The 26,512-nt window shown below is 56.4% G+C and overlaps 8 protein-coding genes across 8 annotated transcripts; 5 read left to right on the top strand and 3 right to left on the bottom strand.

Annotated features, from left to right (window-relative positions):
- Nucleotides 1-102: 102 nt before the first annotated feature.
- IE81DRAFT_320082 (SCO1 protein) lies at nucleotides 103-1,747 on the top strand. Its single transcript, XM_025512915.1, has 4 exons — nucleotides 103-917; nucleotides 1,041-1,097; nucleotides 1,189-1,434; nucleotides 1,526-1,747. Exons 1-4 carry the CDS (start codon nucleotides 329-331, stop codon nucleotides 1,687-1,689), a joined length of 1,056 nt encoding a protein of 351 aa, XP_025372509.1. The 5' UTR covers nucleotides 103-328; the 3' UTR covers nucleotides 1,690-1,747.
- Nucleotides 1,748-5,681: 3,934 nt separating this feature from the next.
- IE81DRAFT_320080 (hypothetical protein) lies at nucleotides 5,682-8,367 on the top strand. Its single transcript, XM_025512914.1, has one exon. The coding sequence runs from the start codon at nucleotides 6,170-6,172 to the stop codon at nucleotides 8,219-8,221; it is 2,052 nt and encodes a 683-aa protein (XP_025372508.1). The 5' UTR covers nucleotides 5,682-6,169; the 3' UTR covers nucleotides 8,222-8,367.
- A 47-nt stretch (nucleotides 8,368-8,414) lies between these two features.
- IE81DRAFT_320078 (hypothetical protein) lies at nucleotides 8,415-14,385 on the bottom strand. The gene is made up of 3 exons (XM_025512913.1): nucleotides 14,306-14,385; nucleotides 14,012-14,142; nucleotides 8,415-13,937 (listed from the first exon to the last, which is right to left on the bottom strand). The coding sequence occupies exons 1-3, from the start codon at nucleotides 14,362-14,364 to the stop codon at nucleotides 8,674-8,676; spliced, it is 5,454 nt and encodes a 1,817-aa protein (XP_025372507.1). The 5' UTR covers nucleotides 14,365-14,385; the 3' UTR covers nucleotides 8,415-8,673.
- Nucleotides 14,386-16,278: 1,893 nt separating this feature from the next.
- Nucleotides 16,279-17,762, top strand: IE81DRAFT_344662 (Brix-domain-containing protein; the record flags this gene model as incomplete). Its single annotated transcript, XM_025515835.1, has 3 exons — nucleotides 16,279-16,458; nucleotides 16,548-17,642; nucleotides 17,724-17,762. The coding sequence occupies 3 exons, from the start codon at nucleotides 16,279-16,281 to the stop codon at nucleotides 17,760-17,762; spliced, it is 1,314 nt and encodes a 437-aa protein (XP_025372506.1).
- A 248-nt stretch (nucleotides 17,763-18,010) lies between these two features.
- Nucleotides 18,011-19,180, bottom strand: IE81DRAFT_344661 (hypothetical protein; the record flags this gene model as incomplete). Its single annotated transcript, XM_025515834.1, has 4 exons — nucleotides 18,011-18,029; nucleotides 18,518-18,627; nucleotides 18,711-18,805; nucleotides 19,084-19,180. 4 exons carry the CDS (start codon nucleotides 19,178-19,180, stop codon nucleotides 18,011-18,013), a joined length of 321 nt encoding a protein of 106 aa, XP_025372505.1.
- Nucleotides 19,181-19,623: 443 nt separating this feature from the next.
- IE81DRAFT_308961 (hypothetical protein) lies at nucleotides 19,624-22,272 on the top strand. The gene is made up of 3 exons (XM_025512387.1): nucleotides 19,624-20,174; nucleotides 20,260-21,258; nucleotides 21,363-22,272. Exons 1-3 carry the CDS (start codon nucleotides 19,815-19,817, stop codon nucleotides 21,867-21,869), a joined length of 1,866 nt encoding a protein of 621 aa, XP_025372504.1. The 5' UTR covers nucleotides 19,624-19,814; the 3' UTR covers nucleotides 21,870-22,272.
- IE81DRAFT_320071 (TRAPP I complex) lies at nucleotides 22,116-23,579 on the bottom strand. The gene is made up of 4 exons (XM_025512912.1): nucleotides 23,220-23,579; nucleotides 22,856-23,053; nucleotides 22,489-22,743; nucleotides 22,116-22,343 (listed from the first exon to the last, which is right to left on the bottom strand). The coding sequence occupies exons 1-4, from the start codon at nucleotides 23,280-23,282 to the stop codon at nucleotides 22,224-22,226; spliced, it is 636 nt and encodes a 211-aa protein (XP_025372503.1). The 5' UTR covers nucleotides 23,283-23,579; the 3' UTR covers nucleotides 22,116-22,223.
- A 514-nt stretch (nucleotides 23,580-24,093) lies between these two features.
- Nucleotides 24,094-25,992, top strand: IE81DRAFT_285429 (hypothetical protein; the record flags this gene model as incomplete). Its single annotated transcript, XM_025511637.1, has 6 exons — nucleotides 24,094-24,290; nucleotides 24,537-24,632; nucleotides 24,710-24,754; nucleotides 24,829-25,173; nucleotides 25,261-25,655; nucleotides 25,730-25,992. The coding sequence occupies 6 exons, from the start codon at nucleotides 24,094-24,096 to the stop codon at nucleotides 25,990-25,992; spliced, it is 1,341 nt and encodes a 446-aa protein (XP_025372502.1).
- Nucleotides 25,993-26,512: the final 520 nt, after the last annotated feature.

The raw sequence follows: 26,512 nt of genomic DNA, 5'->3' as shown, positions 1-26,512 counted from the left end.
CAGCGCCTGTTGGGATAGGCTGCGCATATGTGTGAGCGTCCGTCCCCCCCGCCTTTAGCGAAGCAATCGTGAGTGGTGAGTGAGTACACGCTCGTTCTTGATCATTTTTGATACAAATTCACATTCTTGCCAACCATTCACACTCCTCGCCTCTGCCCACTTTCCCCTCGTTCGTGACGTGAGCATCAATTGTGCAGCTACACTGCTATAAGCTCGATCGAGAAAGGACGCCTGACGCCTATCCGCTCGATCGCCATCTCGACTTTGCCGTCATCGTCGCTCGTCTTCATCTCGCCACCTCTCTCCGTCAAGTCGCACGTTGCTGCAAATGTCGCATCCCTCCCGTCTATTCGCTGCTCGCAGCAGCGTCGGGGCTGTGCTGGCCACAAGCAGCGCTGCGCGTCGCATGGCTCAACAGAGCCCGTGTAAGCTATGCTCAGCAGTTGGTCCCTCCATCTCTCCATCGCAGCCAATGTCTTGCTCGCGTCTTTTCAGCACGACGGTCCAGTCGAGAATATCCGCCTCGCAATCAGCTCCATCATCTTTCAAAATTTCTGCGCCCGCAAAATCAGAGTCGTCTGGTCAACCTCCTTCGAGCCGACCTTCTCCTCGCTCAAGAGCAGACGCAAAGGCGCGCACAGCCATTGGGCCATTCACACCGCTCAGTGCAGGTCTGCTACTAGCGACGAGCATTGCCCTCTTTTTCTACTTTCAGTCGGAAAAAGCAGAAGTGGAGAGAAGAAAGGCGAGCGAGAAGAAGAATGAAAAGGTTGGAAGACCGAGGATTGGAGGGGAATTTAGCTTGGTCATGCCCGTGCTCGGTGGAGGCAGCGAGGGCGAGAGGATCGAAGCTAGATCTTTTACTGAGAAGGACTTGGTAGGCGCTTGGACTCTGCTATACTTTGGCTTCACCAACTGTGAGTGCGCAAAGACCGGACGGGGCGATCTGCGGCGTCTTGGTGGAGCTGGACCGGGGGAAGGGAATTGGCTAGCAGAAGGCTATACTCGACCCCTCTAACACCTCAGGCCTGCTCCTTCAGGCCCTGATATTTGCCCCGAAGAGCTTGACAAGATGGGCAAAGTGGTCGATCAGATTGGTGAGTCGTGATTGTGCACTCGACGCTGGTGGGGTGTGCAAGCGAGCCAGCATGCTGAGCACCGCTTGTATGCTGTCTACGACGCATCCAGATTCCAAGTACGGAGCGATCATCAACCCCATCTTTATCACATGCGACCCCGCTAGAGATACGCTCGCAGCCACATCCACCTACGTCTCCGAGTTTCATCCTCGAATGGTTGGCTTGACGGGTAGCTACGAAGCTGTCAAGAAAGCGTGCAAGGCTTTCAGGGTGTACTTTTCCACCCCGCCCGGGGCGGACCCTTCGAACGATTACTTGGTCGACCACAGCATCTTTTTCTACCTCATGGACCCTGGTGAGTTCGGTGGGACACTTTCGCGTTCTACATGTCTAGCCTCTTCTTCTGACTCTCTGCTCGCCAATGCGTGATCATCATGCGGCCGCAGAGGGCAAGTTTGTAGATGCATTTGGAAGGTCGCAGACGGCGGAAGATGTGCACGCAAAGGTGGAGGGATTCGTATCTCGCTGGCAGAGCGAAGGAAATGCTTTGGGCCGCGCAGATATCAAGACGAGGGTGCAGGAGGATGAGAGCAGAAAAGTACCCTTCTGAAGAAGCTGAGCTCGTCGTGTTTCTACACGTACTGCCAATCCGATGCGCATACACGTCAAATTTGTGACGAGGCTCTTCCTTGCACACACTCTCGACGCCGAGCGCTTTTTCGAAGGTGAGTATTGCTGAACGTGATCTGCAGGACGGCCAATGAGCGTACGTATCGTCGATATCGTCTGCACACCTCGACATCGACGGAACTCTCTGAAGATCCCCTGATTCGCAACAATCACCATTGCGCCCTTCTTCCCGAGCTAGTCGATTGGGGAGTCAAGTCAGCCTGTGCTGGACCAGCTGCTGCACGCTGCTTTTCAGCGCATTAGTGGAGCTCGTCCCCGTCGCTCCACACAAGAAAGCGCAGCGTTCTGCCCGTGCTAATGATGATTTGCCAAATCGTGAGACGTTAATGAGCTAACTTGACGGGCACGGTAGCTTGAGCGTGAAGCGAACCGCTAGTCCGGAATGTGTGCCTTTTCGCGGAGTGTGGGCGCGTCACGTGATATGTAGAGCTTCGCGTCTGTGCGCGGCTCTTTGGGGCCTATATATGCGTCCGCTCAGTCAGCTGCACAACCTCGCGCGCGCGTTCAACGGCTAACGAGTGCGCTTTGTTCAACGACCACCACGTCGCATCAAGATTCTGATTTTGATTTGGCGTCAAGATATTCAAGACATTGGACTGCATAGGCTAGCAGCAATGAGAGCCGAAAGAACACTTTGCTCGAAGCGGCAAGCGCAGGTACCGGAAGATGGTCCAAAGATGGGTAATCTGGCTTTGATTGCACCACTATGGCGAGAGAGGCCCGTGGCTTGGGCAAGACGCGGATGGACGGGTGCTAAAGAGAGACACGCATCTTGCGATGCCATTGAGTCATTGACAGCAGAGTATGCAAGCGAGCTGAATGTCGACGCGCGCTCGCGAGATGTTGAAGAGGGCAAGCTGTCACTGGAGGTATCACCCACTGATGACTAAACATCCACGGGCCTCGTGCGTCGCAATTAAGTGTCTTGCGGTTGCGCTTCGAGCTGCGAGCTTGCAAGGAATGTTAGTGAGAGCTGGCTGTTCCACAAACTTGACCAGATTCGGATTCTCTCGACACCTGGATCACTTCTCCACCATTACCATCTGTTCCGTCATTGAGCGCGCGTCTTTGCTATCCGCCTTCACGAGTCACGGCTCACTGAATCTGGCTGTCAAAGATGCAAAGAAATCGAACTAACAGCCGCGACTCCGGCAAACCCATCATCTCTGCAGCATCCACTCCTGCATCTCACCACTCTCGTCAGCTCGCAGATCCGACCTTATCAGTGGCAGTAGCGAAGCCGTCCGCGTTGAGCTTTTTGGAACCGCCGCCCCTATCCTTGCTGCCTTTAGCACCTCCTGGAGAGAGCGAGCTCTACGCCTTCGACTCGCACGCCAGCGATGCGGATCGATTTCGTCGCAGGGTCCAAGAACTAGAAGAGAAGCGCCAAGCGGCTTTGAGAGAGGTGGACGACGCACGGGTCAAGTCGCTGCAATCGCCTTCCACGCTAGCCGTGCCCGCTTCAGAGGTCGACCCGTCAAGTCCGGCGAAGAGCAGCTTCTCGAAAGAGTCTGATCATACCCTCGAAAGCCGCACGACTGATGCGACGTCCTTCTTCAGCGCTAGCTATCGGCCCTCGATCAATAGCGATCATAGTTCTGGCTTCGACAAGACACCACAAACACCGAATGTGCCAGCCACAGTCGCACTTCCTGCCCTTTCCCAACGACGCGGAACACTGGCTTTCCTCCGACGGCCTTCGCTTGCCAATACGTGGGGACGTCGCAAGATCAGCGGCCCCCAAGCGCAAACGTTTGTGACGCCTTCGCCGCGCACCCCGGCTGCCGCGCTGCACGTAGAAGTCCCGCCAGCAGTGTTGACCAAGTCTAGCCTTGCATCCGCCCAAGAAACGCTGGAAGTTGCAAGCACAGCGCTGGCCCTGGTCACGCCGCCGCTTCCGGAAGCGCTCCGAGCCAATGCAATCATTGAGCTCTGCCTTGGTCGATCTGACGAAGAGGCGCGCGACGATGAGGCCAGACCATGGAAAGCTCACGAGGAGTCGAGCCGCATCGATCCACAGCTTGACAAGGCAGCCGTGCTGCAGAAGCTGTTCCAAGCTTTGATTGCCGTTCAGCGTCCCCCCGTCGCCCGCATCGTCTCTACGAACAGCGAATCTACCGTTGGCTCGCACCACGAAACATCGCACCATCTTCTGCGGTCGTGGCGTCAACCACATGCTCCTGAATCTGTAGGAGGCAAAGCGACGCTGCAGCCACCCCGATCGCCTCTTGCGCAACAGCAAGAGCTCCAACCTCGTCTGCCTCCACTCAGTCCCGGCTTCAAGCGGCTGAGCGCATCATGGTGGCGGCGGGGCAGCAATTCTGCACATAAGCAACATGAGTCTGCAGTCCTTGTTGCTGCGGCCGTTCCCGTAGCTCCACCTTCACCTCTCGTCATCAAACCCATTGAGGCGACCGTGCGGGACAAGAAGAAGGAAGAGATGACCAAGCTCCTCGATGATCCCGATAAGCTAGCAGATGCTATGTCGCGCTCCACCAAACTTCGAGACCAGCTGATGGAAGCTGACACGATCCTCAACGAGCTTGGCTGGCAGTGGGGAGCTCAGGCAAACGAGATATGGGGAGAAGGCTGCGGGCATAGGTACCTTGCGGACGCGACCGTGTCGTACGCAGCTGCCGAGAGCACAGATGATAGAAGAGAGTCTGGAACCTCTTCCACTTCGGATGCGGACATGACAGAGGCAGGAGATGTGAACCTGCCATCCACCTCGATCAGCAATCATTCTACAGACGAAGCCGCAGAGTTTGTGCACAGAGGAAAGCGATATCGGCGACACTCTCTCGGAGCTAAAGTGGTCAACAAGCGCCCAAGGTCATCCTCCACCGTGACTCTAGACAGCAAGGGTCTTTTGCCCACCGGTGCGGCGCCCTTGCTTCATTGGCGAGGCTTCAACAAGGCGTATCAGCAGGGCTCGCTGGACATGGACGAGGTGCATTGCCAGCCTCGGGGTGCACCCGAATTCTCCACTTGCCCAGACGCCACGCCGCTCGCTGTAGGCGAATACAATCCGCCTACGCCCGAGTGGGAAGCGCGCCGACTGCGGGCTTATTGGAGAATGCAAGTCGACAGACTCTCTGCCGATCGTATTGGCCGGATCATGTCCCGCTTGGAGATTTGCAGAGCTTATCTCGGCGTAGGCGAAGCAAATCTCCGCTTTTTTGAAGCTGATGGTACTGTGACCACAATGAGAGAGGATCGGTTGCTGCGCTCTCCTCCTTCTAAACAAAGCGGCCCGTGTGCGCACGCATTACGTAAGTGGGCAGAAGCGGACCTTCCTTCGCGTATGTTTCACCTGCATCCCACATCTTCGGCGACTGACACGACAATCTCACACAATTTTTTGCCTCACAGTCAATCGAAACAACGGTCTCGTGATTCTTGACACGAGCTTGGATTGGAGGTTTAAAATTCTTGGTCTCGTAGGGACGCGGTTCTACACTGGTATGCCTGTGCTGGCTTGCACCGGCCTACCTGTGGCCGTGGTTTCGTTTTCCTGCCAAAGAGCTTGGCGGAGCTTCAAGCCTGATGAAAGGGCAAAAGTCCGTGAAGTGGCAAGGATGATCGGAAACGAGCTGGAGGCTCATCTGCGAGAGATTTGGGAGGCCAAGATCACCTTGATGACCCAGAGCTACGCAGATATTAAGACGTGCCTCGAAGACTCGAGGTGGAGGAGCGGACTGAAGCTGAAGACGAGCCGGACGCATATGGGCAGCGAGTACGGGCGTGCAGCCGAAATGGAGCAAAACGAGTCGTCGGAAAGTTGCCGACCCAAGATTACCGTCGTCGGCCCTCCAAGCCCCGCTCCGTACGTCAAGCGCGTTCCTCGCGGATTGGGCAACAATGTCTCTGACGATCCTATCGATCTCGAAGCGCTCTCCAAGATCGGAGTCATGCTCTCACTGGAAGACACTGATCGATATCGAACAGCCTGCGAGCACATGGCCGCAAGCTTGAACATTGAGACCGTATACGTAATCGCTGTCAATTTTCTGGAACAGTCAATCTCGCCGTCGACGGTGGAAGATAACACCAAGGTGCCATTTGTTGCTCCGCTCTCGCCCGCCTTGCTATCGCCCTCAAAAAACATCCCTACTTTGCTCGTGCCAAGCAGCTCAATGTTGCCAGCAACCTCCAAAGACGCGCGCAAAGATGCCTGCATTCTCTTGGCCTGCCACGGACTGCCGAGTCCCTGGCCTATCTTCGAGAGCAAGCTCCATTCCAGAGTATTCTCAAATGGTCACGACCCCTTTCTCGTCTTTCAGAATGCTGGAAAGCGCGGCGTTGCAGACACGGAAGGTGATGCTGATCTTCTTCTACCTCGCTGCTGTTCCGAGGACAAACGCATGGAGACGTTTTATAGCGGCATAATGGTACCAGTCATGACCGACCTGGAGTGGAAACGCAAGAAGCAGAAGGAAGATCATTACAATACTGGCGCGCCCAGCTATGAGCCTCTGACGGCAGCGGAGAAAACAGCCTCGCCGCCCGCCAAGACGGGCTTTGTGCTTGCAGCTCTTTCAAGGCGGCCCGACCGTGCGTTGGCGATTGAGGATCTTCGATACTTGCAAGCGTGCCAACCTATGCTGAAGAAGGCCATCTTGAAGTCCATGGATGCCGCCGATGCGGCCGAAGAGATGCGCAATAGTGCAGCCTCAATATTCCCTGGCCTAGGTGGGCCAGCGGCATCTCTTACGCACCATATTCCAGCGCTCCGCGATAAAGTCAATCCGATGAGCGCCGCAAAGAGCAAGCGTGGAGGCTACTACCACAAGGGCCAAACGGCAGCTAAGCATTTCGTCAGCCACTCGAAGAAGACCTATAATGATCTCGCGCATGGACGAGCGGACGTTGACGCTGAAGACGGCCGAGCAAGATCAGGTTCACTGAGTGGTAAAGCTGCTCCACTACTTCCCTCAGCCTCGGGCGAGTCCGGCGGCTCCAAACTGGAGGGCATGGCCCGCATTCGACAAGTGCGCCCGTCTCTTGCTGTTCATATCCCATTTGCAAGCTCTACGCGGACGGTGCCTACCAAGCCTGGCTTGCAAAAAGACCTCAATTTGCCACTCGGCGACCTTACGACATCTCTTGCAGGGTCCACTGCGCTCGGATCCTCTCGACTCAAAGGCAAGGGCAGCGACGGAGATCTTGCGCACAGCACAGGTGTGCAACGCATGCTCATGAAAGCAAAGGTAGTTGCGGCGGACGCGACTAAGTCCTCACCACCTCTTCGTGGCTCTCCAGCATCCAGCAATGGTAGCAAGCGCTTCCCATCTGGCGATTCGTATCTACCACACGATCAGAGCAAGTTGGTGGTCACGACCAAGAGCAGCGTTCCACAAACGCATGACGCACACGGCGGACATTCAATGGTCAAAGGTCACAGTGGACAAGGTGGTCTACCGGGGCACCTCCGCTCGGGATGGTCGGCTGCAGCGAACTACCTCGGCTCTGCTATGCATGCAAAGCCCGTGGAGGGTCATGCTGCGAGTCCGGAGGAGAAGATTGCCACTTTTGTTGCGCCGACGGGACGATCCGCTTCGAGAGCCAGAGCGTCAAGACCTCAGGTCGTCCGTTCGCACACGGGCAGCAGCGTCGGTCTCAAGGCGTCTGTATCGCCTGCGTTATCGAAGACGTCCTCGAGTACCAGTCCGACGCCCCAGTCTTCCACTCGCTCAAGTCCCAGTCTGGATGCGCCATTGCCATCAAACGCCTCGCCTGGCCTTCGCATCACGACCTCCCCAGTAGCGACGCGTTTGCCAACCCGCGACCGCAGTCCTGTCAGATTTGTGATGAAGGTCGATGGTCCAGACGCGATGCTGCATTCGCCCTCACCTTTGGGCGCTCACGGAAACGTCACGCATGCTCGCGACATCGAGAATCTTAGGATGAAGGTGCCAAATTTGGATGTGCCGACTGCTCCCATTCTCAGGTCTTGCGCTCACGAGCGCAATCTAGATTTCAAGCTGCAAAAGATGAGCACACCTGAACGGGGTGCGACAGCAGCAAGAGAAGCCAAGCTGGCAAAACTCCTGGGGACTGCACAATTCGAGAGCCCGTCAAGTCTGGGTGCGGGAGCGAAAGCTGCTCACAAACACCAAAACAACCTCGAGGTCGCCGGCGTTGCCTTGTCACCGCTGTCTGCTCCCGCACCCTTCCCTTCGATGACGGGCGGATATCGCAGGAAAGGCTCGCATCTTCGAGAGGTAGCAAACCCCATGGAGGGCTTTTTCCAACCGTTGGGAGATCGCTCTCCCTTACCATCCCCCCCACCGTCAGGCGAACGACCGCATTTCGAATTTCAAAACGCCACATTTGGCCTGCAGGCGCCCGACATTCGCCTGTCTCCGCTCCCTTCTCCCCTATCGCCACGCTCGCTTGCGCCCCACTCAGAGGGCGGCACGCTAGTTGGGCAGCGCAGCAAAGCCTTCTAGGCCGGCTATGCGCAGCCGAGCGAACGCTATGCGTGTAGAGGACATGATGGTGCTCGCTTGCGTCGGTGAAGACTTATAAGGATTTTGCCAACCTACAGCCGTGAGACGGACATTACATACCCAATCCCTCATTTCCACACTCCCACTCTTGTCATTCTTTGCGGAAGGCATCATTCTGATCAGAATTCATCATCCACATTCGTTGTATTAGCCAGGCAAGGAGCTTGCAGGGAGCCAAACGATGACTGCACAGACGTGAAGAACAAGTTTCGACTGCTATGAAGCAAGAGAGGCGCGCAATCACGTTTGCGATTCGTGCATCAAAAGGGGTATCGTAGCTGGTATGATATTGCAGTCATGGACGAGAAGAGGGGAAATTGTGCCATCGTCAATGAATCGCTAGGGCGATGGTTGCATCGTGAATCTGCATGATTGAGTCGTGAGTCTTCATTTCATGCAGGTGGTTCGGAAGAGTGGGGAGAGCGAACCTCGATGCTTGGCACGTCAGGAGTCACTGGCACAGATCCGCCCCGAGGCAAGCTTTCTACCGGACTAGCACTTAGCTGTCCATATCGTTCATTGTTGTTGAGTTCCGCGCCCAAAGTTGCAGCGGGCGCTGTGACGAGGGCTAAGCGACCTGGACCAAGTTGCTGCATGGGCACAGCTTGTGCGGCTGCTCCTGCTGCTGCTGCACTCTGCGAAGAGGTGGGCCTGCGCACGGGAAGGCCGCCAGTCGAGCGACCCGCAGTCAGAGTGGCACCTCCACGCGAAACGCTGGCTTGACGTGCAGGACTGTCTCGCGAGAGGATGCTTCCAGAACGCTGTGCTTGTGGACTCTTGTCTCTGCTGAAACTGAAGTCTCTGAGCGCGAAGCGAGGTGCAAGACTTGGCGATCGATCAGGCCGAGCGCTACCTTGAGAGAGCGACATGTTGCGCCGCTCAGACGGGCTCAGGCTCATGCCCACTCCGCCTTCGCCAGACTCGCTCATCGCTTGTTGCCTGCGCACAGCCCTCTCATGTCTGCCCATGATGGTGTCAGAGGGAAGGTGTGATGAATCGTCTGCCATTCTCTCCATGGCGTCTTCCGCATCGTTCGCCTCTTCATGGCGCGCAGTGTCTGCGGTTCCCTTCCGCTTGGAAGTACGCTTCTTGCGCGCCAACAATTTCTCTCCAAGCACGCGACGACGCTCTTCCTCAAGGATTTCGGCACGCAAGGCTTGTCGCATCGTGACGGTACGCGAGCCCGCGGACAGGACGCTGTCGGCGCCGCTGCGCATGCTCGCACGGCGAGGATGCGTCCCATGACGAGCGCCTTCAGCAGCTCCAAGGCCCAAGGTGCCGTGTCTTGCATGAGAAGGTGCGGCTGCCGTCGGATCAAAGGAGACGGTGGGATGAGCGACTCCAGCGCCCTCAGCAGCGGCCTGCTTCTGTTGTTGAGCGTCGTCCTGAATGTCCAAAGGCGAGGAGGTGGTGGGCATCTTGCCGATGGCTGTCGGCGAAGGTATAGCAGGCGGTTCGAGGTCCAGGGGAGGGATCGTGTTGCCAGTGACTTTTCGTTGGATGTTCGGACTGAGTCGAGCTGGATCTTGCCCTTCGTAGTGTGCATCGAGATGCTGTGCTTGCCTTGCTCGCAGAGATGGTGATCTGATCGGGATGCTGACTCCACTCAGGGCCATGGACGCCCTACGACCCGTCAAGGGCGATCCGCTGCGCTGGCTAGCAGAATCGTCACCTCCGTCGATTTCTGAAGCTGTGCCTCGGCGAATGGCGCGCTGATACTCGTCCATGACGTTGCGCGGCAAGCTCGCAGCAACATCGACAACCACCTCGGCATCTTCGGCCTCTTGCAAGCGATGCGCGAGCGTGCCAGTCACGAAGATCTCTTCGTCGCCGTGAAGCTCAGCCACACCAACATCACCATAGCCGCTAGGCGAAATGACGGCGCCGTCCTTGTCAAGCAACGGCAGGTCATCCTCCTCTTCATCTTCGTCCCACTCGCCCACATGTCCCGGACCTCCTTGAGAGCTGACAAGAGCAGCGCCGTACCACTCGATAGTGTCGAAGAGGTCCACAGGAGCCAGAGGATCGCGAGGAAGCCAAAGGAACGGATCGAGCTCACGAGAGTAGAATGGGTTGTTGTACCGTGCCAGATTATTGGGCGTGTCGTCCCAGCGCAACTTGCCGTGGGGACGCACAAGAGCGCCATCATCGGCCTCTCCTTCCTCATCGTCCGAGAGCTCGTCTGCCTTCTGGGCTTGGCCGGTACCATCGGAGGTGAAGCCAGAGTCTCCCAAAGCAGTGAGCATGCGCTGAAAGCGCCCGACGCCTGCCTTTTCATTCACGGCAGGTGCGAAATCGTTTCCGCCAGAGCTGCTGCTGGTCTTGGCATGCAGAGCGCCAAATTCGCCTCGACCGCTGGGGCTGTCTGTAAAGACTCCGGGGGCAGGGTTGGCTTTGATGATGCTCGTGCTGTATGAACCGGAAGGTCTGCGGCGTTGCGAACGGCCTCGATGAGGCGTCGTTCTGTAAGGCTCGAGCTCCGGCTCTCCGTCTTCGAAGTCTTGCTCTTCGTCGTCCATTACCACAGGCGCATGATTGTTCACGGCGTCAATGCCCGACAAGAACGGAGCTTCGTCGCTGAGCGCGCTCCTATGGCTCCTACCACGACGCAACGAAGCCCCCGATACATTGTTCTTGCGTCGTTGCTGACGAGCAGCCTGCCCCTGTTCAGCCAGAATTTGAGCAGGGTCCGCTCTTTCCGCCAGGTCCAATTCACTTCCTGGCTTTTGCCTAGCGTATTCGATCTGAGCCTTCGCTGACTGTCCGCGGTGCCTTGCGGCATCCGCAGCTGACTTGAACGCATGCTTGGGAGCCTTGGCGACCAGTTTGGCACCTGACAAAACGGGCTTGTCCAATCGCTCGCCCTTTGCATGCATGCTAGCAATATAGCTGGGCCTGTCTCGTCCATTGGCGTTGAATGAGTCGTGTATGCGCGCCCAGTAGCGGAAGAGAGCGGAGCCTGTGGCGGGCGCTTCGTGAACCGCTGGGAATCTGCCGCTAGCTCTAGCATCCAGCGGCATGCGTGACGCAGCGTCTTGCGAGCCTCTGAGCTCCACATCGGTCCAGTCCCTTTGTCCGCTCTGCGTGAGAGGCGTATTCTCGCCGATTCCGCAAAGGGCGTTCGCCTCGTCATCTTCTACAGCGCGGCATTGGGACTTCCAAAGACGGGTAGCGAGCAACTTGAGCGCCACCGTGAGCGGGATGAGCACGGCAGTCATGCCAATGTACACGGCTTCCTGTTTGGTGACGGAGAAGAAGATGACGATGACAGCTTGCGCCGTCGTCAGGCCGTCCAAACTGAAACGCAAGAGGCGCGCATAGTAGATCTCTCCTTGCATCTCGTTGAAGCGCCGGAAATAGGTGAAGGCGAAATTCTTTTTGAAGACGATCATCGCAACGAAGATGTAGATCAGGGCGAAGGGGATGACGAGCGGGTTTAGAACGCCAAAGATGAAGACGATGGTCATGATGAGGATGTGGAAGGGGAGCCAGTAGTACCTATTGAAGTTGCGTGGAAGCGTCTTCAGAGCTCTGACTCGTGGCGTCGGCGCCTTTCGTGCACCCAAGTGCTGGATGAGAGGTACCATGAAGCCGAGCAACTCGAAGCCTGTGTGCAGGGCCATACCCAGAATGAGATAACTGACGAAGAAGGGTGCAGCGGTGGGAAAGCTGAAAGCGATGGTGTCTAGGACTTGCGAAGTCTTGTCAACCTGTTGAAGGATGGTCTGAACGGCCGTAACACCGATGCAGAAGAAGATGACGACGTTGCAGATGATGAACTTCCAGTATCGACACAGACATTGGTCGTACAGCGTGCTGAACGTGACGAAGCCTTGAGCTCGCTTCGAGATTTGGAAGATCAGCTCGGGTACTGCCATAGTGATGAGCGAGACGATGACGGTGGGTAGCGTGACTGTGACGAAACCCTTGAAGTGAGGGTTGGCGTCGAAGAATTGACGCAGGCCGGGAACGACCAGCTCGATGTTTTGCACGCTGAAGAGACCAGTGGTCAACAAGTTGATTGGAATGACCCAGAAGATGGTGAAGCCCCAGAAGAACGCGTTGACACCGAGACCTCGCACCAAGTCTCCGGTGAAGGAGGTACGCATAAGCCTCTCCCAATCCAGATCCTTGACTTCGGGGGCCATCCGAACCTTGATGACGATTTGTGTCTTGAGCTCGCGCCAGACCATCCTAGCTTGCCGGGGATCGCGGAACGTGACGAAAGCAGTTGATGTAGGTTCGTAACTAGTGGGCGGTCGGGCGCGCATCTCGGTCACAAGGGCTGTGAGCAAATTGAGTTTGGTGAGGAGATAGTCGATGGTGGGAACTGTCTGCCCCCGAAAAAGAGCGCTGAGGCGGGTCAAAGGTTGGTAAGGATCAAGCAATTCCCTCGGAACGTCAGCGAGGGCCTCCCAGACAGTCTCTGGCATGCCGTCCTTCTCTTCGCGCGCGCCCTCTCCAGCTTCGATCTGCAAGCCTGCCATATCTCGCACGCGGGTGTGCATACCCTTGTTGGCTGGCGAGAAGGACGCAAGTCGATGTGCAAGCTCCACAGCCCGTTGCTGTTCTGTTCTGCCCTCTCCGACTGCTTGCTTCTCTATGTCGGCGACTAGGGCAGGGGGCCCGTCATCTTGGCCATCTCCTCCACGAGCATCCGGTGAAGGATCATTCTTCGCATCTACGGGAGCTTTCCTACGATTCTTTTCATCTCGACGTCGATCCTTGCGAATCTTTTGCGTCGTCTTGCCCACAGCCTGCATCGCGTTCTGGGCAAGCTTGATGTGGGCCGCCTCAAGCTGGGACAAGATGTCTTGCCTGCGTTGCAACATACTGGACAGCTCGTTCATCTTGCGCACCAGGACGACTGTCTGCACCGGGGAGCGCATGTTGCGAGAAGCGTAGAAATCGCTCGCCGATTGCGGGATACCGCGCGTGGTCCCTTCACCTTCTACCGGCTCCCCATTGAGGGGCGCATCGGACGCCTCCGAGGTGTTCGCCTCTCTCCTATTTTCAGAAGTGCGTTCGAGCTGATCCTCGATGCTCAGAATACTGCCGTCGTCTGGGCGCAAGAATTCCTCGAAGTATCGCCGAACGGAAGCCTCGTCGCGCATCGTTACGGGCAGATTCATCACCATCAGTGTTCGTTGTCGCCAGCCTTCGCCGTCGTCTGCCGGGGGCGTGAGTCCCTGAGCTTCAGCAACGTTCTTGAATACCGACGGTTCGTGCGTCTGATCCACTTCGCTCCGCAGCTGGGGTGGATGCTGAGTGTCCTCTTGGAAATGCTGATTGCGCGAGCTGGCTTCTGCTACTGATTTCTCCTTCTCTTCCGCTTTCCGCTTGCGGAGATCATCGATGAGACGTCGTCGAATCTGAAGACTGCCCCTTCCGATCCACCAAAGCGCATAGCACCATGTGCATGAGATCCACCACAGCAGGCACAGATGGATCCAGAGCAGCTTCCTTCCTTGTGGGTTGGGTTCGCGTTCGCAAGTAGCGGCGTTGCTCTGACACTGCTTCGGGTCCTTTGGGGTAGTGACCAGCCATGACAAGGAAGCTCTTGACATGTCCGTCAGAGGAATGCCTTTCGAGAAGTTGAAGTGGATGGCCAGGAGGATGGGAGCGGTGGTCAGAGTCTGCAAGAGCAGCCACCAAGCTGAAGTTTCGATAGTCCGGACGTCAGCACGCGGTGCAGTAGTCCCCGGGCAGAAGCACTCTTTGCGTACTCACTGCAAGCCCGAAGGAAGCGGACGTAGACGACCGTGTCCATTCCGGTGTGCTTGGCGTAGAACCAATCTGTGAACTTGAGAGCTTGATAGCTCCAGCTGAGAGGCCATCTCGCAAGTGGCGGCGACGGCGTGCTGCGACGCAGGCCAGACCAGTCAAAGTGTGAGCCGACTGCATGGGGAGCGTTTGTATGCGGTGTACCCGTCATGTTGCAGAGTGTCTGGAAAACCATACCGCCTTGCGCTCTACATCATGCCCTCATGGTGCAGGCAACAACGACATCATGCAGCGACTCACGTGGCATGAAAGGTCCTAGCCATGTACAAGTGGCCCATTTCCCAATCCTCGGCATTCATCCTGCTCCTACTCCCCACCCCTCTTTCCTCCACACCCCCACCTCCCTCCCTCTCCTTTCTCGCGCTCTTCCAGAAAGGTACAAACTTTGTCCTAGGTAACCTCCTCAATTGTCTCATCGTTTCGAAGCCGATGAGACATATTGAGCCCACGATGCCAAAGATGGCCGTGGTGGTCACCAGACCTTGGAAGGAGGTGTTGACGTTGCGCGAGAATTGATCCGCCATGGTAAAGGTATGTGATGTGTGTCGAGTGGAGAATTCAGTGCCTTGGATGCGGAGAGTAGCGAATCGATGAAGCGACTTCCTATGAGAGTGCGAGGTGTGCGTGAATTCGGAAATGAGCTTTCTGAGGGACGCTACCCGGACACCCTTGGGAGTAGCAGGGTTGAGCACCCGCAAGTGTCGGGGTGGATGGAAGCGCAGCCACCCCCCTTCTAGAGTGCGTTCAGATACGGGGAGATCAGACGCGGCTGAGAGCCAAGGGTGTAGTCCTCCTGTGTCCACCGCCCCAATCAAAATAGGACGTGCCTGACTGGATAGCGAGGATATTGTTCCAGGGACGGATGCAATTGGAGGAAAAGGGGGGAAATGGGGAGCGGTGGCAAATGGGTGGAGGTCCATTCACGAGGCAGTGTGAGGCGGGAGCAGAAGTGAGGCAGCCCAAGTTGGATGATCGAGCCGCTCATTCGATTTTCGAGCTCTGACAGACATGTCACGCAGCCCACGAGAGCCGGCTGTGCCTTCAACTGTGACTCTTGCCTATGCAAGTCACCAGTCAGAGTCAAGAGTCTGAGTAGTCGCGCCGACTCTCGTAACCAACAAGCGCGTCATTTGGCCTTGCTCCTCGATACGCCGCCCGCCTCATCCGCGCGCGCCCTGCATGCAGATTCTCGAGTTGCTCATGCATGATGAAGGGGAGACCCTAACAGGCTGTAATTCGTGATTGCTGGGTTGCAGTCAAAGTCATGAGTACACATATATAGCGCATATATGCACGCAAGCATCACATCCGCATCATCAGCAACAGCAGCAGCAGCAGACCCATTCGCCCGTCCGCACCCACTCAGGAGACGCTTAATCAAGTCCCCCGCATAGCGTGATGCTCTTGAGGCGAGGATCGATCGAGGAGACAGCTATTGCTGGCTAGCTAGCTGCATCTGATGCATCTGTAGCAGCAGCAGCAGCACTTGGATTCAAGCGCGCCCTGTTGGACCTCGATCTCTGGCCCGAGTCTAGCCTTCTGCAATCAGTTTGACCGCGCTTGGCCCATCCTGGCACGGCAAATGGATCGCAGCGCTCTCTCTCATCCTTGCAAGTTTACGTACAAGCGCGCACGCGCGGAGATTGTGAACGCCAAAGCGTACGTACCACGTGTGCTCCTTTCCACTCGAGACTAAAGTCTTCAACGCTGACGTGACAACATCATCAGTGTACTACTCGCAATATCCCAATTTCTTGGTGTATGAGTCGCGCCGTATGGCTGGCACCTCTGCCGTGCATGGGCATGCAAAGGGGGGAAAAGAAAGGGACAAGAGGCATCATCGATCCTAAAACGAACGCGAGCGTCCAAAAAGGGGCGCAACCTAGCTGCAAGTCATGAATTTATATGCATGAGCAGCAGAGTATCACGTGACTCTCTGGGTCTCCCGCGGATTCAAGCAAAGGGATTCTCGGCCGGTATATGATTGCCCTTGCGCATTCCTGATCATTTTGATTTTTGGTTTCCATGGACCATCGTCCCACGCGCCTGCATGGTCAAGCCTCTGAAGTTGCGACCGCCGTTGTATAGCGACCCACCAGCTCACGCAACCACTCTTCAACGCTCGCCTACTTTCCAATCCAGTCTCAGGTCCGACATAGATCCCCACAGCGTTACGATTGCTAAGCAGACATTGTTACTCCTCCAGCGCCGCAATGCCTGACACCGAGGCGCAGGATCAAGCGGGTCCCTCTAAGCAAATTCGCATTCCCAACAAGCACAAGCGACAGGAAGTCTTTCGGCGACAGCAAAAGGAAAAGAAGAAGGAGAAGCTCGAGCGACGAATTCGACTCAGAAAGGAGGAAAGGGGAGAAGAAGGAGCTTTGAAGAAGAAGGTGAGCCCTGAAGTGTTTGCTTGCAAGGCAGCAAGCAGCCTGGTTGACCACCGCTTGAATGCGCATGAACGCGCGTCTTTTAAACTCAGGCTCGACTGGAGGCGAATGTGCCGACGACGATCGAGAGCACTCGACTGTACAATCCCACCATCATCAATGCGCCCAATACGCACGCTGGTCCTGGTCCCTCGAACCGGCTCCCACAATCCGACGCTGAACACAGCGACGCGGAGGCAGCGGCGGGCGAACGCGACGCAGAGGAAGGTGCAGAGCTGACGGGCAACGCGGAATCAGAATTCGATCCGGAGGACGATCCTCATGCACCTCCTGCGCTGCTCATTACCACTTCTCTAACCTCCAACAGCGTTACTCCACACCTCCGCTCCGCGAAAGCGCGCAGCAAAGTGAGCGAGAGGACGCAAATGTTTATCGACGAATTGTTGAACGTCTTTCCAGGCGCCGAGTACAGGCAAAGGTCAAAAGCCAAAGGAGCGGGTCTGGGCAAGATTGCAGGATGGGCGAGGGGAAGGGGATACGGTGGGATGCTGGTGGTAGGCGAAGACAAGAAGGAGCCGGTCTCGATCACTATCATCGGTTTGCCAGTTGGACCTACCGCTTTCTTCAGATTGACGAGCATCAGCATGGGCCCGGAAATCTACGGACATGCGCGATCCACTCCTCACACGCCCGAGCTGATTCTCAACAACTTCACCACGACGCTGGGCCATTCGGTCGGTAGACTGTTGCAGAGCCTTTTTCCCAGGGTGCCGGAATTGGCGGGCAGACAAGTCGTCACGGCGCACAATCAGCGCGATTTCATCTTTTTCAGGAGACATCGGTACATGTTCAAGAGCACGGACAAGACGGCGCTGCAGGAGATCGGACCTAGGTTCACCATAAAGTTGAGAAGTCTGAAGCAGGGCCTGCCAAAAGGCGCAGGCGCGTGGGATGGCGAGGTGCATTTCGATGGCAAGGCAGATGAAGCCACTGCATCCACATCGGCGGAGGATGCCCTTGCGCAGAATGAAGAGGCCTTGGGTGAAGCTCAAGCCCAGCGCGAAATAGCCTCTGCCGAAGACGCACGCTCGAACAAGCGCAAAGCTTCCTTCACACAAGACGCCAAGGACGCACAGGCGACCCCTGCGGCGGTGGAGGACAACGAAGGCCTCGCTTTCGAATGGCACGTGAGTTATCAGCAAGACCGGATGCACTTCGAATTACACCGCAATTGACGCATGCACGCTGCTTCATCTCACTTTCTACAGCCTCGCATGGGAGTCAACAGACGCAACTTTTACCTCTGATGCGGTCAGATTTGCGCGCATACGTCGTGCGCGTCCCTGCAATCCCCTTTTGTACACTACTGCACCTGCCACGACTTGCCACTATCCGCTGTATGAGGGAAATAAAAGGTGTTTTGCACAAAGATCCCACTTCGTCTCTGCGAGATGAGGATCTTGAAAGCGCATGCAATTTCTAATCGAGTTGCTGTCGAAAAAACCCGGATGAGGTCATCTGCCCGGTGACGAAAGCCTGCCATAGCGAGAGCTGCTTAGCTGTTCGCCTTCTTGCTGTGGACGCGAAAACGCAGAACGAATCGTGGTGGGTCAGCACAGCATCGCAACATCGCTAGGTCGTTCGCGTGCTGCCTGGATCGCAGCGGTCCAGCCCATTCGAGGGCCACCTCGTCTCCGCATATTTCGGGACAGCGGCTTCGGACGCGTGATGATGATTTGCGCGACAAGACCAGCAATTCCGTGCGCGCGCCCATCCCATCAGCTCGAGAACAACAATAAAGTATTTGCAAGATTGCGCATTTTCCTCAGCAGAAGGTCTTCGCAGCAAGTTGCAGAGAATTGCGTCGACTTCCTGTTGAACCTTCTCTCGGATCAAGTGTAATGCAGACATCACTTGGGTAGGGGCTGGCTTGAACTGCTGGGGTACTCGCTGTCATCTCACATTGCTCCCTCTTGTCAGGACTTCCCGCAACCCCCCTCGAGCGACCTGGATATGACCAGCCAAACATGTCCAGGAGTCGCGCGATGAAGATCAAACTCACTATTGGAAACGTGCAGCAAGGAATGGCAAGGAGAAGCCAGTGGCGAGGAAAGTGACCAGTCCGATGGCGATTGGCACCTTGTTCTTGGGTCCTTGGCCGAAAGGCAGGGACTGCGGGTGCGTGTAGAGTAAGCGTGTGGTCGTACAGAAAAGCAAGCTGCTGCACATCGCGGTGCTGCTATACGTCGACTTACGGTCTCTGATAGGAATGCAGCGTGGCACGTTGGTCGTGTCAGAGGGTGAATGAGGATGTCAGCGATTGTGACGTTCGTGACCACTGAGCGTGAGCCTGCAGATGCCACTCGTGCTCGTGCTCAGCCTGCTTGCCGCCAATACGGAACGCTTTGCACCATAGCGATGACGAGACATGCCAGTGCGGCAAGTGAATTCATCCCTGTCCAGATTGACGCGCCCGATCGCCTGCCTCCTAAAGTACCACCATCGTCTTCACGGCATCCTCAACATGCTGCCCTTGCCCGTTTTTGCGAGCTCGCAGCGATGCGGTCAGAGCCGGAATGCTTTCCTTTTGACCATCTCAAATAGGAGCACGCAGCGCTGAGAACGCACCATGAGTGTTCTCGACGTGCGCAAAACGCCTGGCGCCCATGTTGAGATTGGAGCGGGCCAGAGGGACGGCCCTTCGAGCGAGGATAGCAGAGACCATTGTCGAGATTGTAGATGGGTGGGTGAACCTGAGCGAGCTGTGTGTATGCGTGCGGATGTGATGATGGGAGAATCGTGAATGTCATGCAATCCGAACCGTTCGGACTCGTGATTTGTGTTCTCAGCCTTGGTGAGCATCCTCGACTCACGACTACATACACCACCGCGGCCCACTTCTGGCGTGTACACGGCGATGAGCTAGGCTGTACATCTGTCAGCGCCGAGTCAATCCGCGCGCACGTGGCGTTGACGAAGGCTGCATGGCCTCAGTGGGCAGCACAAGGGCAGGTGTTCTGTTTGTGCAGCCTCCGCGGACTTGCGAGTCACGAGTGCTGTGCTGTGCTGTGCGTGCGCGAGCGAGCGCGTCTCGCTGCAGGGCCGCAAGAGCGCATTCGTGATTCATCGCGATCGATGAACCGCGACGCGCGCTCACCATGCACACCACACGACCACAATTTCGTGCTCGTGACTTGCAACATCGACGTGCGCGCGCATCGCTCATCAGACTCAAGACTCGTGACTGTTACGTCGCATCTCTTCGCCGTCCAGCAACGGCACACGCTCCAGCCGCTCTAGCTCACCTGCACCACTCGTGACTGCTGCTATCTTTTGCTGGGCAAGATATCGCGACAAAGATGTCGTCCAACGTCGCTAGCACTCCTACCCGTGCACCACCAGCACAGCGTCCCGTCGCCTCTCTGCCGTCTCAAGCTGCTCGGCCCTCGGCCGCTTCAGCCAGCGCAGCTCTAGCCATCGCGCGCAAAAGGAACGCAGCCGATGCTCTGCTCGTACCCGGCGCGACGTCCGGTGGAGGAGCTGGATCCAATAGCTCCAAACGAGGTAGACCTACGAGCAGAGCGCTGCCTCCTAGCATCGTCAGACATGTACCGGAGAGCGCCGTGTACGGTGATTTGTGCAGAGTAGAGAGAAGCTTGGACTGGACAGTGGCGAGGAAACGAGCAGAAGTCTCAGAGAGCATCTCGAAAACTCCAAAGGTGAAGAAAGGAACGACGCAGTGGTGCCTTCTAGCCTTGCGAAGCCGCTCACAATCTGCCTCGTTCCGCATGTCGCGTTTCGCAGGTAAAGCGTATTTTGCGCATCTTTCTGTCCAACACGTGCGCGAATCAACCTTTTCAGCGCGCAAGCGCAGACGGAGATGTTCCCAGCACCCTCGAAGGGACGGGCGTACACAATGCGGAAAATGCAACCGCCAGTACCGAGGCGGAGGGCTCAAATGATGGAGGCGCTGACAAAGCACAATCTAGCACGGACGCAGTAGTCACGAACAGTGCCGACGTGCCATCCTGGACATTGCGAATTGAAGGTCGGTTAGTAGCGCCTAGCAATTTGTCTAGGGCAGCATCTGCTCAAGCTGCACAGGCGGCTGCTACCAGGGTGGGAGCGCACAAGTTCACCAATATGGTTCGAGCGGTAGTGGTCGAACTTCAGCGAGATCAGGCACTGCATCCCAACGAGAGCAACATGGTGGAGTGGCATCGACCCGTTCCTACTGCAGTGCCTGACAGAAGCAGCGCTGCTGTGGGTTCTGCAGGAGTAGGGGAGCCTCCGCTCATCACCACTTCTGAACCTGCCTTGGATGGCCTGGAAGTCAAGAGGACCGGAAGCACGCCGGTCAAGGCCAAAATTGTGCTTTACCCAGCATATACCCCGGAGAGGTACGCACTTTCGCCTGCACTCGCAACTCTGCTGGATGTCAAGGAGGAGACACGAGCGGGAGTCATTGCCGCTCTTTGGGGCTACGTCAAGGCCAACGGTCTTTTGGACGAAAACGATCGGAGGTTGGTCAGGTGCGATGCAGCTCTGGGAAGCATCTTCAATGTGGATCACATCTTGTTCCACCACATGCCTGAAGTCGTCAACAGACATCTGCACCCCGCCCAACCCGTTGTCATCGAGTACTGGATCCGAACGGACGTGGCCCAACATAAACATCCCACTGCTTACGATATCGAGATGGAGCTGGACGACTGGTCCACGCGCAAAGCGAGGGAGAGCGTCCTGGACGCATTTGACCCCAAGGGCGAGGCAGCACAAGAGATTGCCGAACTGGACGATAGGGTAAGTGCGCGCGGCCCACCTTCTCTTCGCGGTGATTTGGTTGCCCCATATCAATCATTTCACTGACGTCGTGACGTCTTCTGGCTCGTCTTCGGCTGCAACAGATCGCACAGGCAACCTCGACGCTGTCGACACGCGCCCTGTCACGAGATTTCCTGAGCACCTTTTCGCAGAACCCGCATGCCCACCTGCGATCCTGGCTAGCCTCCCAATCTCGCGACCTAGACGTGGTACTAGGCTCCGGGGGTCTAAGCGGCAACGGCGGTACCGGCACAGGCACAGGCTCAGGTGGCGCTCTGGCCGGCCTGACCGACGAGGAGCTGAGAAGGGCAGGAACGTTTCGCGGTAAATGGGTCGACGAAGCAGTGGTCGTCTTGGAAAGCGCTCGATATGCCGAGAGACTCTTGGGCTTGCAGAGGGGAGAAGGCGGACCGGCCAACCAGGCCTTGCCTCCGCATGCGCTTGCGCAACAGGGACATGGCAACAAATCTTCGCCTGCTGCAGCGGGATTGCCTCATGCGCAGCAGGTTGCTGGTGCTTCGCAGGCTTATGGCAACATGCCACCGCCTACCGGTAGACCTGGATCTGTCGTCAACACTCCTAGACGCTGAGCACATGCGGATCCTTTGTAAAGTCAATTTCTATTCTGCCATCTCGTTCTTCTCCGCACTGTACCTGTCGACTTGAGCGGTCCGCGAACGCGATGTGGCGCTCAGGGCGTTCCAATGTCTCAGCCAGTCGGAGACGCTCTCTGCTTGCGCCCAAGTCTCTAGCCTCGAGCGTGCATCCTCTCTTCTTACCCGCAACACAACGGCAGACTGAATGTCTCACAGAGGCGTCGAGAAGCACTACGAAGATCGACAATATGGCATCGTATTCGTTTTCCTTTGCCGTTAGGAAGACAGAATGAGTATGACTTTTGCCGGGTAAAAAGGGCAATCTGTTGTACATGAGAGCACAGCGCATCAATCATCAGCGATCGGAGCTTCTTCGTCCAAGACGCGAATGAGTTTGACCCGCATCTCTGTAGTCTCGTCGCCCTTGAGAACGTCCGATACGAATCTGACTTCTGTCTGTAATTGGACCTGTATAAGGAGAGGAGCAGCGGGCGAGTGTCAGATTCCTGCTGTCATGGATGGAGCAAAGATTCCAAGCTGGTCCCAAGCTAGATAGCAAGACGATCCGACTTTCTTGAGACAGCGTGCACTCCCCAAGACGAGCTCGACGCACCATCTCCAAAGCGCCCCTGATAACGCCACAAAGCACATTGCTCCACCAAAGTCCGCCCAATCTAGCTTCTTCGTCCAGCTCTACAAACTCAGCCAGTGGGTTCTCTTCCAGCACCAGACCAAATTCTTGCGTTGTTTGGCCCGATGCCGAGGCTGCTGCACTGGCGACAACTGCGGATTGCGACGCCGAGGTCAGAGGCACCTCTTTGATCGGAAGCAGCACGGGCGTAATGTTGAGGAACAGCCTGAAACCGACCTGAGGGGCACGAGAGGTGCGTCGAAAGCGAAACAGGACATTGGCACAGAGGGGCCTCAGCTAGGAACATGGTGCGGATGAGGATTTCTCCTTGCCGAAACGATCAACCCACTTTGGAAAGCACCTCGGCAGTCTCTGCAAAATCCCTACACTTGGGCAGACCGGTCCTAGCTAGGAAATCCTCGATCAGTCTCGTGCCGATATTGTAGCCCATCTTGTCCAATTGCGCATTGACGGCAGTGTAATCCTCGTAATCCTTGATCAGCTGCACGACTAGCGCTCCGTACGTCAGCGTGAACAGCTCCGCATTCTGTTCGTCGGAAGGAGATGAGCAGGTATGAGTCAGGTGGGCCCGATTAAAGAAAGAGGAGGAGGGAGGGGGGGAGGGGGGGGGAGGGGGAGGGGGGAATGAGGTTTGACGGGCGTTGCTGCGTCTTCCAGGCTCGCACGACTGAGCTGGCTGGAAAGCTACTCACGACCTTTTCTGCTCTATTCTTCCACACATCCTCTCCCAACGCTTTGAGCGCTTTGGAAGACATTGCGATTGCGAGCAATGGTCTCGGTTCGAATTACTGCCTGCCTGATCTCTCTGCGCGCTTGATTGCAGCAGTGGTGTCCTCCTGATCGGTACCAATGAGATGAGGGTGTATGCGCCTTGGGAAGGTGTGGGTGGCCCAGATGCAAGGCTGTCGGCTGCTAGATCGCGATCAGTGATGAGCCTAGTGCGAAGAAAGATAGCCTGTGAAAGAAGACGGCAAGAGTAACAGAGGAGTCGTGAAGGAGAGTCTGCATGCCCATCTGGGGGGATATTGCTGCTTGGAAGTGTGAAGTCAGGGTTGCACCCGAGTCAGCAGAGTCAGAGTTGAGTCTGATATAAGTGCATGCGCACGCAATCGGAGCTCACGTGTCCGCCCACGCACGGACTTCGTGCACGCAGGGCGCACGAGTCGGACGACTCGATCAACGGATCGGACAGCATGTACAGGTACGATTTGGAAGCATCTCCCTTCGATCCGCCCCTGACCCATCCAGATCCAGATACGGCGTCTCGAGAAATACGTGGCGACACTTACGACTACGGAAAGCGGAGCGCCGCGTACGCCGTTGCCACCAAGCTCCAACAAAGGCGAGATAGAGGATCGAACCTGCTAGATACCGGGCCTCTTGGCATCGTTGTATGGCAAGGAGCTTTGGCAACGCTCTGCGGCGAGCAAGCCAGGTGTGCCCGGGAGCGATCGTGCTGTGAATGAAATCGCACGTCCCGACGGACCCCACTGCTCGAAGCCGGAGGGCAACGACGACGGGTCTAAGTTGCAGGCACAGGTGCGGTCCCATTTCGACATCCCGAGCATGTCCTCAAGTCGGCCTGGTCCTTCGGCCCCAGCTTCGACCTCGGCATCGACCTCGAATCCTGCTTTCCAGAGAGCTACAAGAGAAGCAACAGCTGAAGATTTGGCCGAAATACGTCTGCTTTTGCAACACGTGGTCAGACAGTTCTACGAGGATAGGCACATCGTCGTGATAGACAGGCTCGTCAAGTTTCAAGTGTGAGTGTGCGGTGGTCAGTCAGTGTAGCGATATATGGGTACTTGATCGCAGCAGCGAAGGAGATTAGGATCGTGACGCGCGTACAAAGGATCGATGGGTCTACGAATAGAAGGCTGTATGCGGTGCGCTCTTGTGTGAGCGGGTGCTTTCAGGGAGAGCGCGCAAAGGGGAGAGCCAAGACGCCAGTCGAGCGATCTAGCATCCCACACAGCACCTGATGGTCAGTCCTATCAATCTCTGCCCAGTGTTCCAGCCGATGCGCTGGCAGGCCTGCTAGCAATCACTCCTAAAGAAGTCACCGCGCTCACTCTTCGTTTAGTCGAAGATGGTTTGGTCATGGTGTGAGTGGGTTCCGCCAAGGTCTACGCAGGTCCGTCAAGCTGAGCATAGAGGATGCTCGCACTTTTCCGAAACTTAGTCACCGGAGGCTAGAGACGCGGGAAGGTGGTGCAAGATCATTTCCGTAGGTGATCCTGGCTGCGCTCGCAGTGCAGCTTGCTCTTGCTGATTTGTGGATTAAATCTACATTGCTTTCAGTCGAGCATACTATTACATCTCTCCCTCCAATGCTCTCAACGTTCTCAAATGGCGCCTCTTGAACATGCGTCGGACGATCGAGTCAGCTTTCCTGGCCGAGCTAGACACGCGCGGATTCGTCTGCCCACAGTGCGCCAAACGATTTAGCACTCTGGATGTGGCCCATCTGCTCGATCCTACGGGCACGGCTTTGGTTTGCGATACACCTGGCTGTGGAGCGGAACTGAGGGACAACGAGGATGCGGAAGATGTGAGGAGGAGCAAGGATCGTATGAAACGTTTTAATGAGCAGCTTGGACCTGCTTTGAGCGTCATGCAAAAGGTTGAAGGCGTGATCTTGCCTCCGTGAGCGACGTGGATGCCGTTCATACGTCACACCCTATCCCTGTACTCTCGCCGCTCACCCTAACCAAGCTCTTTCGTGTTTGCCAGGTCGGATCCTACAGCGTGGATAGAGCGATACGGATCGACATGGCGTCAAGCAGCAGCCGAGTCGCTCAAATCTGGAGCTGCAGGGTTTTCCGCCTTGCCCAGCGCAAGCTCGGTCTTGCCCTCCGCAGCCGATGTTGCGACACCTCAGCTGTCCGTCGAGCTGTCTACAGACGACCCCGATTCCATCCTGGCTAGAGAAGAGAAGAAGAGGAAAGAAGCGGAAGCGAAGAGGAAAGCGAATGCTTTGCCTGATTGGTTGGCCAGGAGCACCGTCAGTGGAGAGAAGACGGGCTTGGATAGAGGCGCCGATAATTTTAGAACGAAAGGGAATGATGAGGAGCATAGGCTCCGCTTGGCGGAAGCCAAAGCGAAGGAGGAACAGGATGACTGTGAGTGTTGCGAGATAGAGAGCCTTAAACTTTGACTTGCAGGATGAGACGCGCTGCTGACTCTTTGCGATGGTCTCCAGATTACGCGCAATACGCCTCGCTGCAGGCGGCCGAAGCGGCTTCTGGCACTCCGAATCCCGATGAGGACGAAGGGGAAGACGAAATGGAAGAGATAGATGTCGGCGCGCCTGTCCAGACCGCAGGTGCCAAGCGCTCCAGAGAAGACGAGGCGCAGGAGGAAGCTGTTCAGAGAAGAAAGGAGGAAATGATAGAGGCGAATGGGAGTGCACAAAGTGGCGAGGAAGAAGAGGAGGATTTGGACGACATGGAAGAGGTGGCGTAGCGGGTATTTGGGTGAAGGCATGGCCCATTCACACGTTTCCGGCGTAAGCACGCCAAGTCGCATCTCATTTGTACGTGGGTTCGACGGACATACACAATCTCATTGGCTTCGCTTCCGGAATGCGCAACGCCGGCAAAGAGTTTCTGGGTTTTGGATCTTTTCGTCCACTCGCATCGATGCCTTTTCCGCGCGCCGTGAAGCAACATCTACCGAGTTGCGAAGCTTTCAACTACGCACGAGCAATAGCGTCGCGTGCCAAGAGAACCTGTGACAACGTGGCTCCATGGACCGGAATCGGAAGTGCCTGTGTGTGTGCGAATGATCATCACGATGAGACGACTGGTTCGTCATTCCAGCTCGAACATCACAGCAGGCTTGCGTCCCATGCTGCGAGGCAGATTATGAAGGATCGATCGTGATGCGAAAGGTGTCTGTCTGAATCACAAGCGTGACGAATGCGGAGCGGACTATTTCTCCGCACGCACGCGCGAACGCGCAGCGCAGCGTGTATGATGATTCG

Source organism: Ceraceosorus guamensis, assembly GCF_003144195.1.
Source record: "Ceraceosorus guamensis strain MCA 4658 unplaced genomic scaffold IE81scaffold_5, whole genome shotgun sequence".
Taxonomy (NCBI): Eukaryota; Fungi; Basidiomycota; class Exobasidiomycetes; order Ceraceosorales; family Ceraceosoraceae; genus Ceraceosorus; species Ceraceosorus guamensis.
Note: the sequence above shows the minus strand (reverse complement) of the source record. Positions and strands in the feature narration are given on the sequence as shown.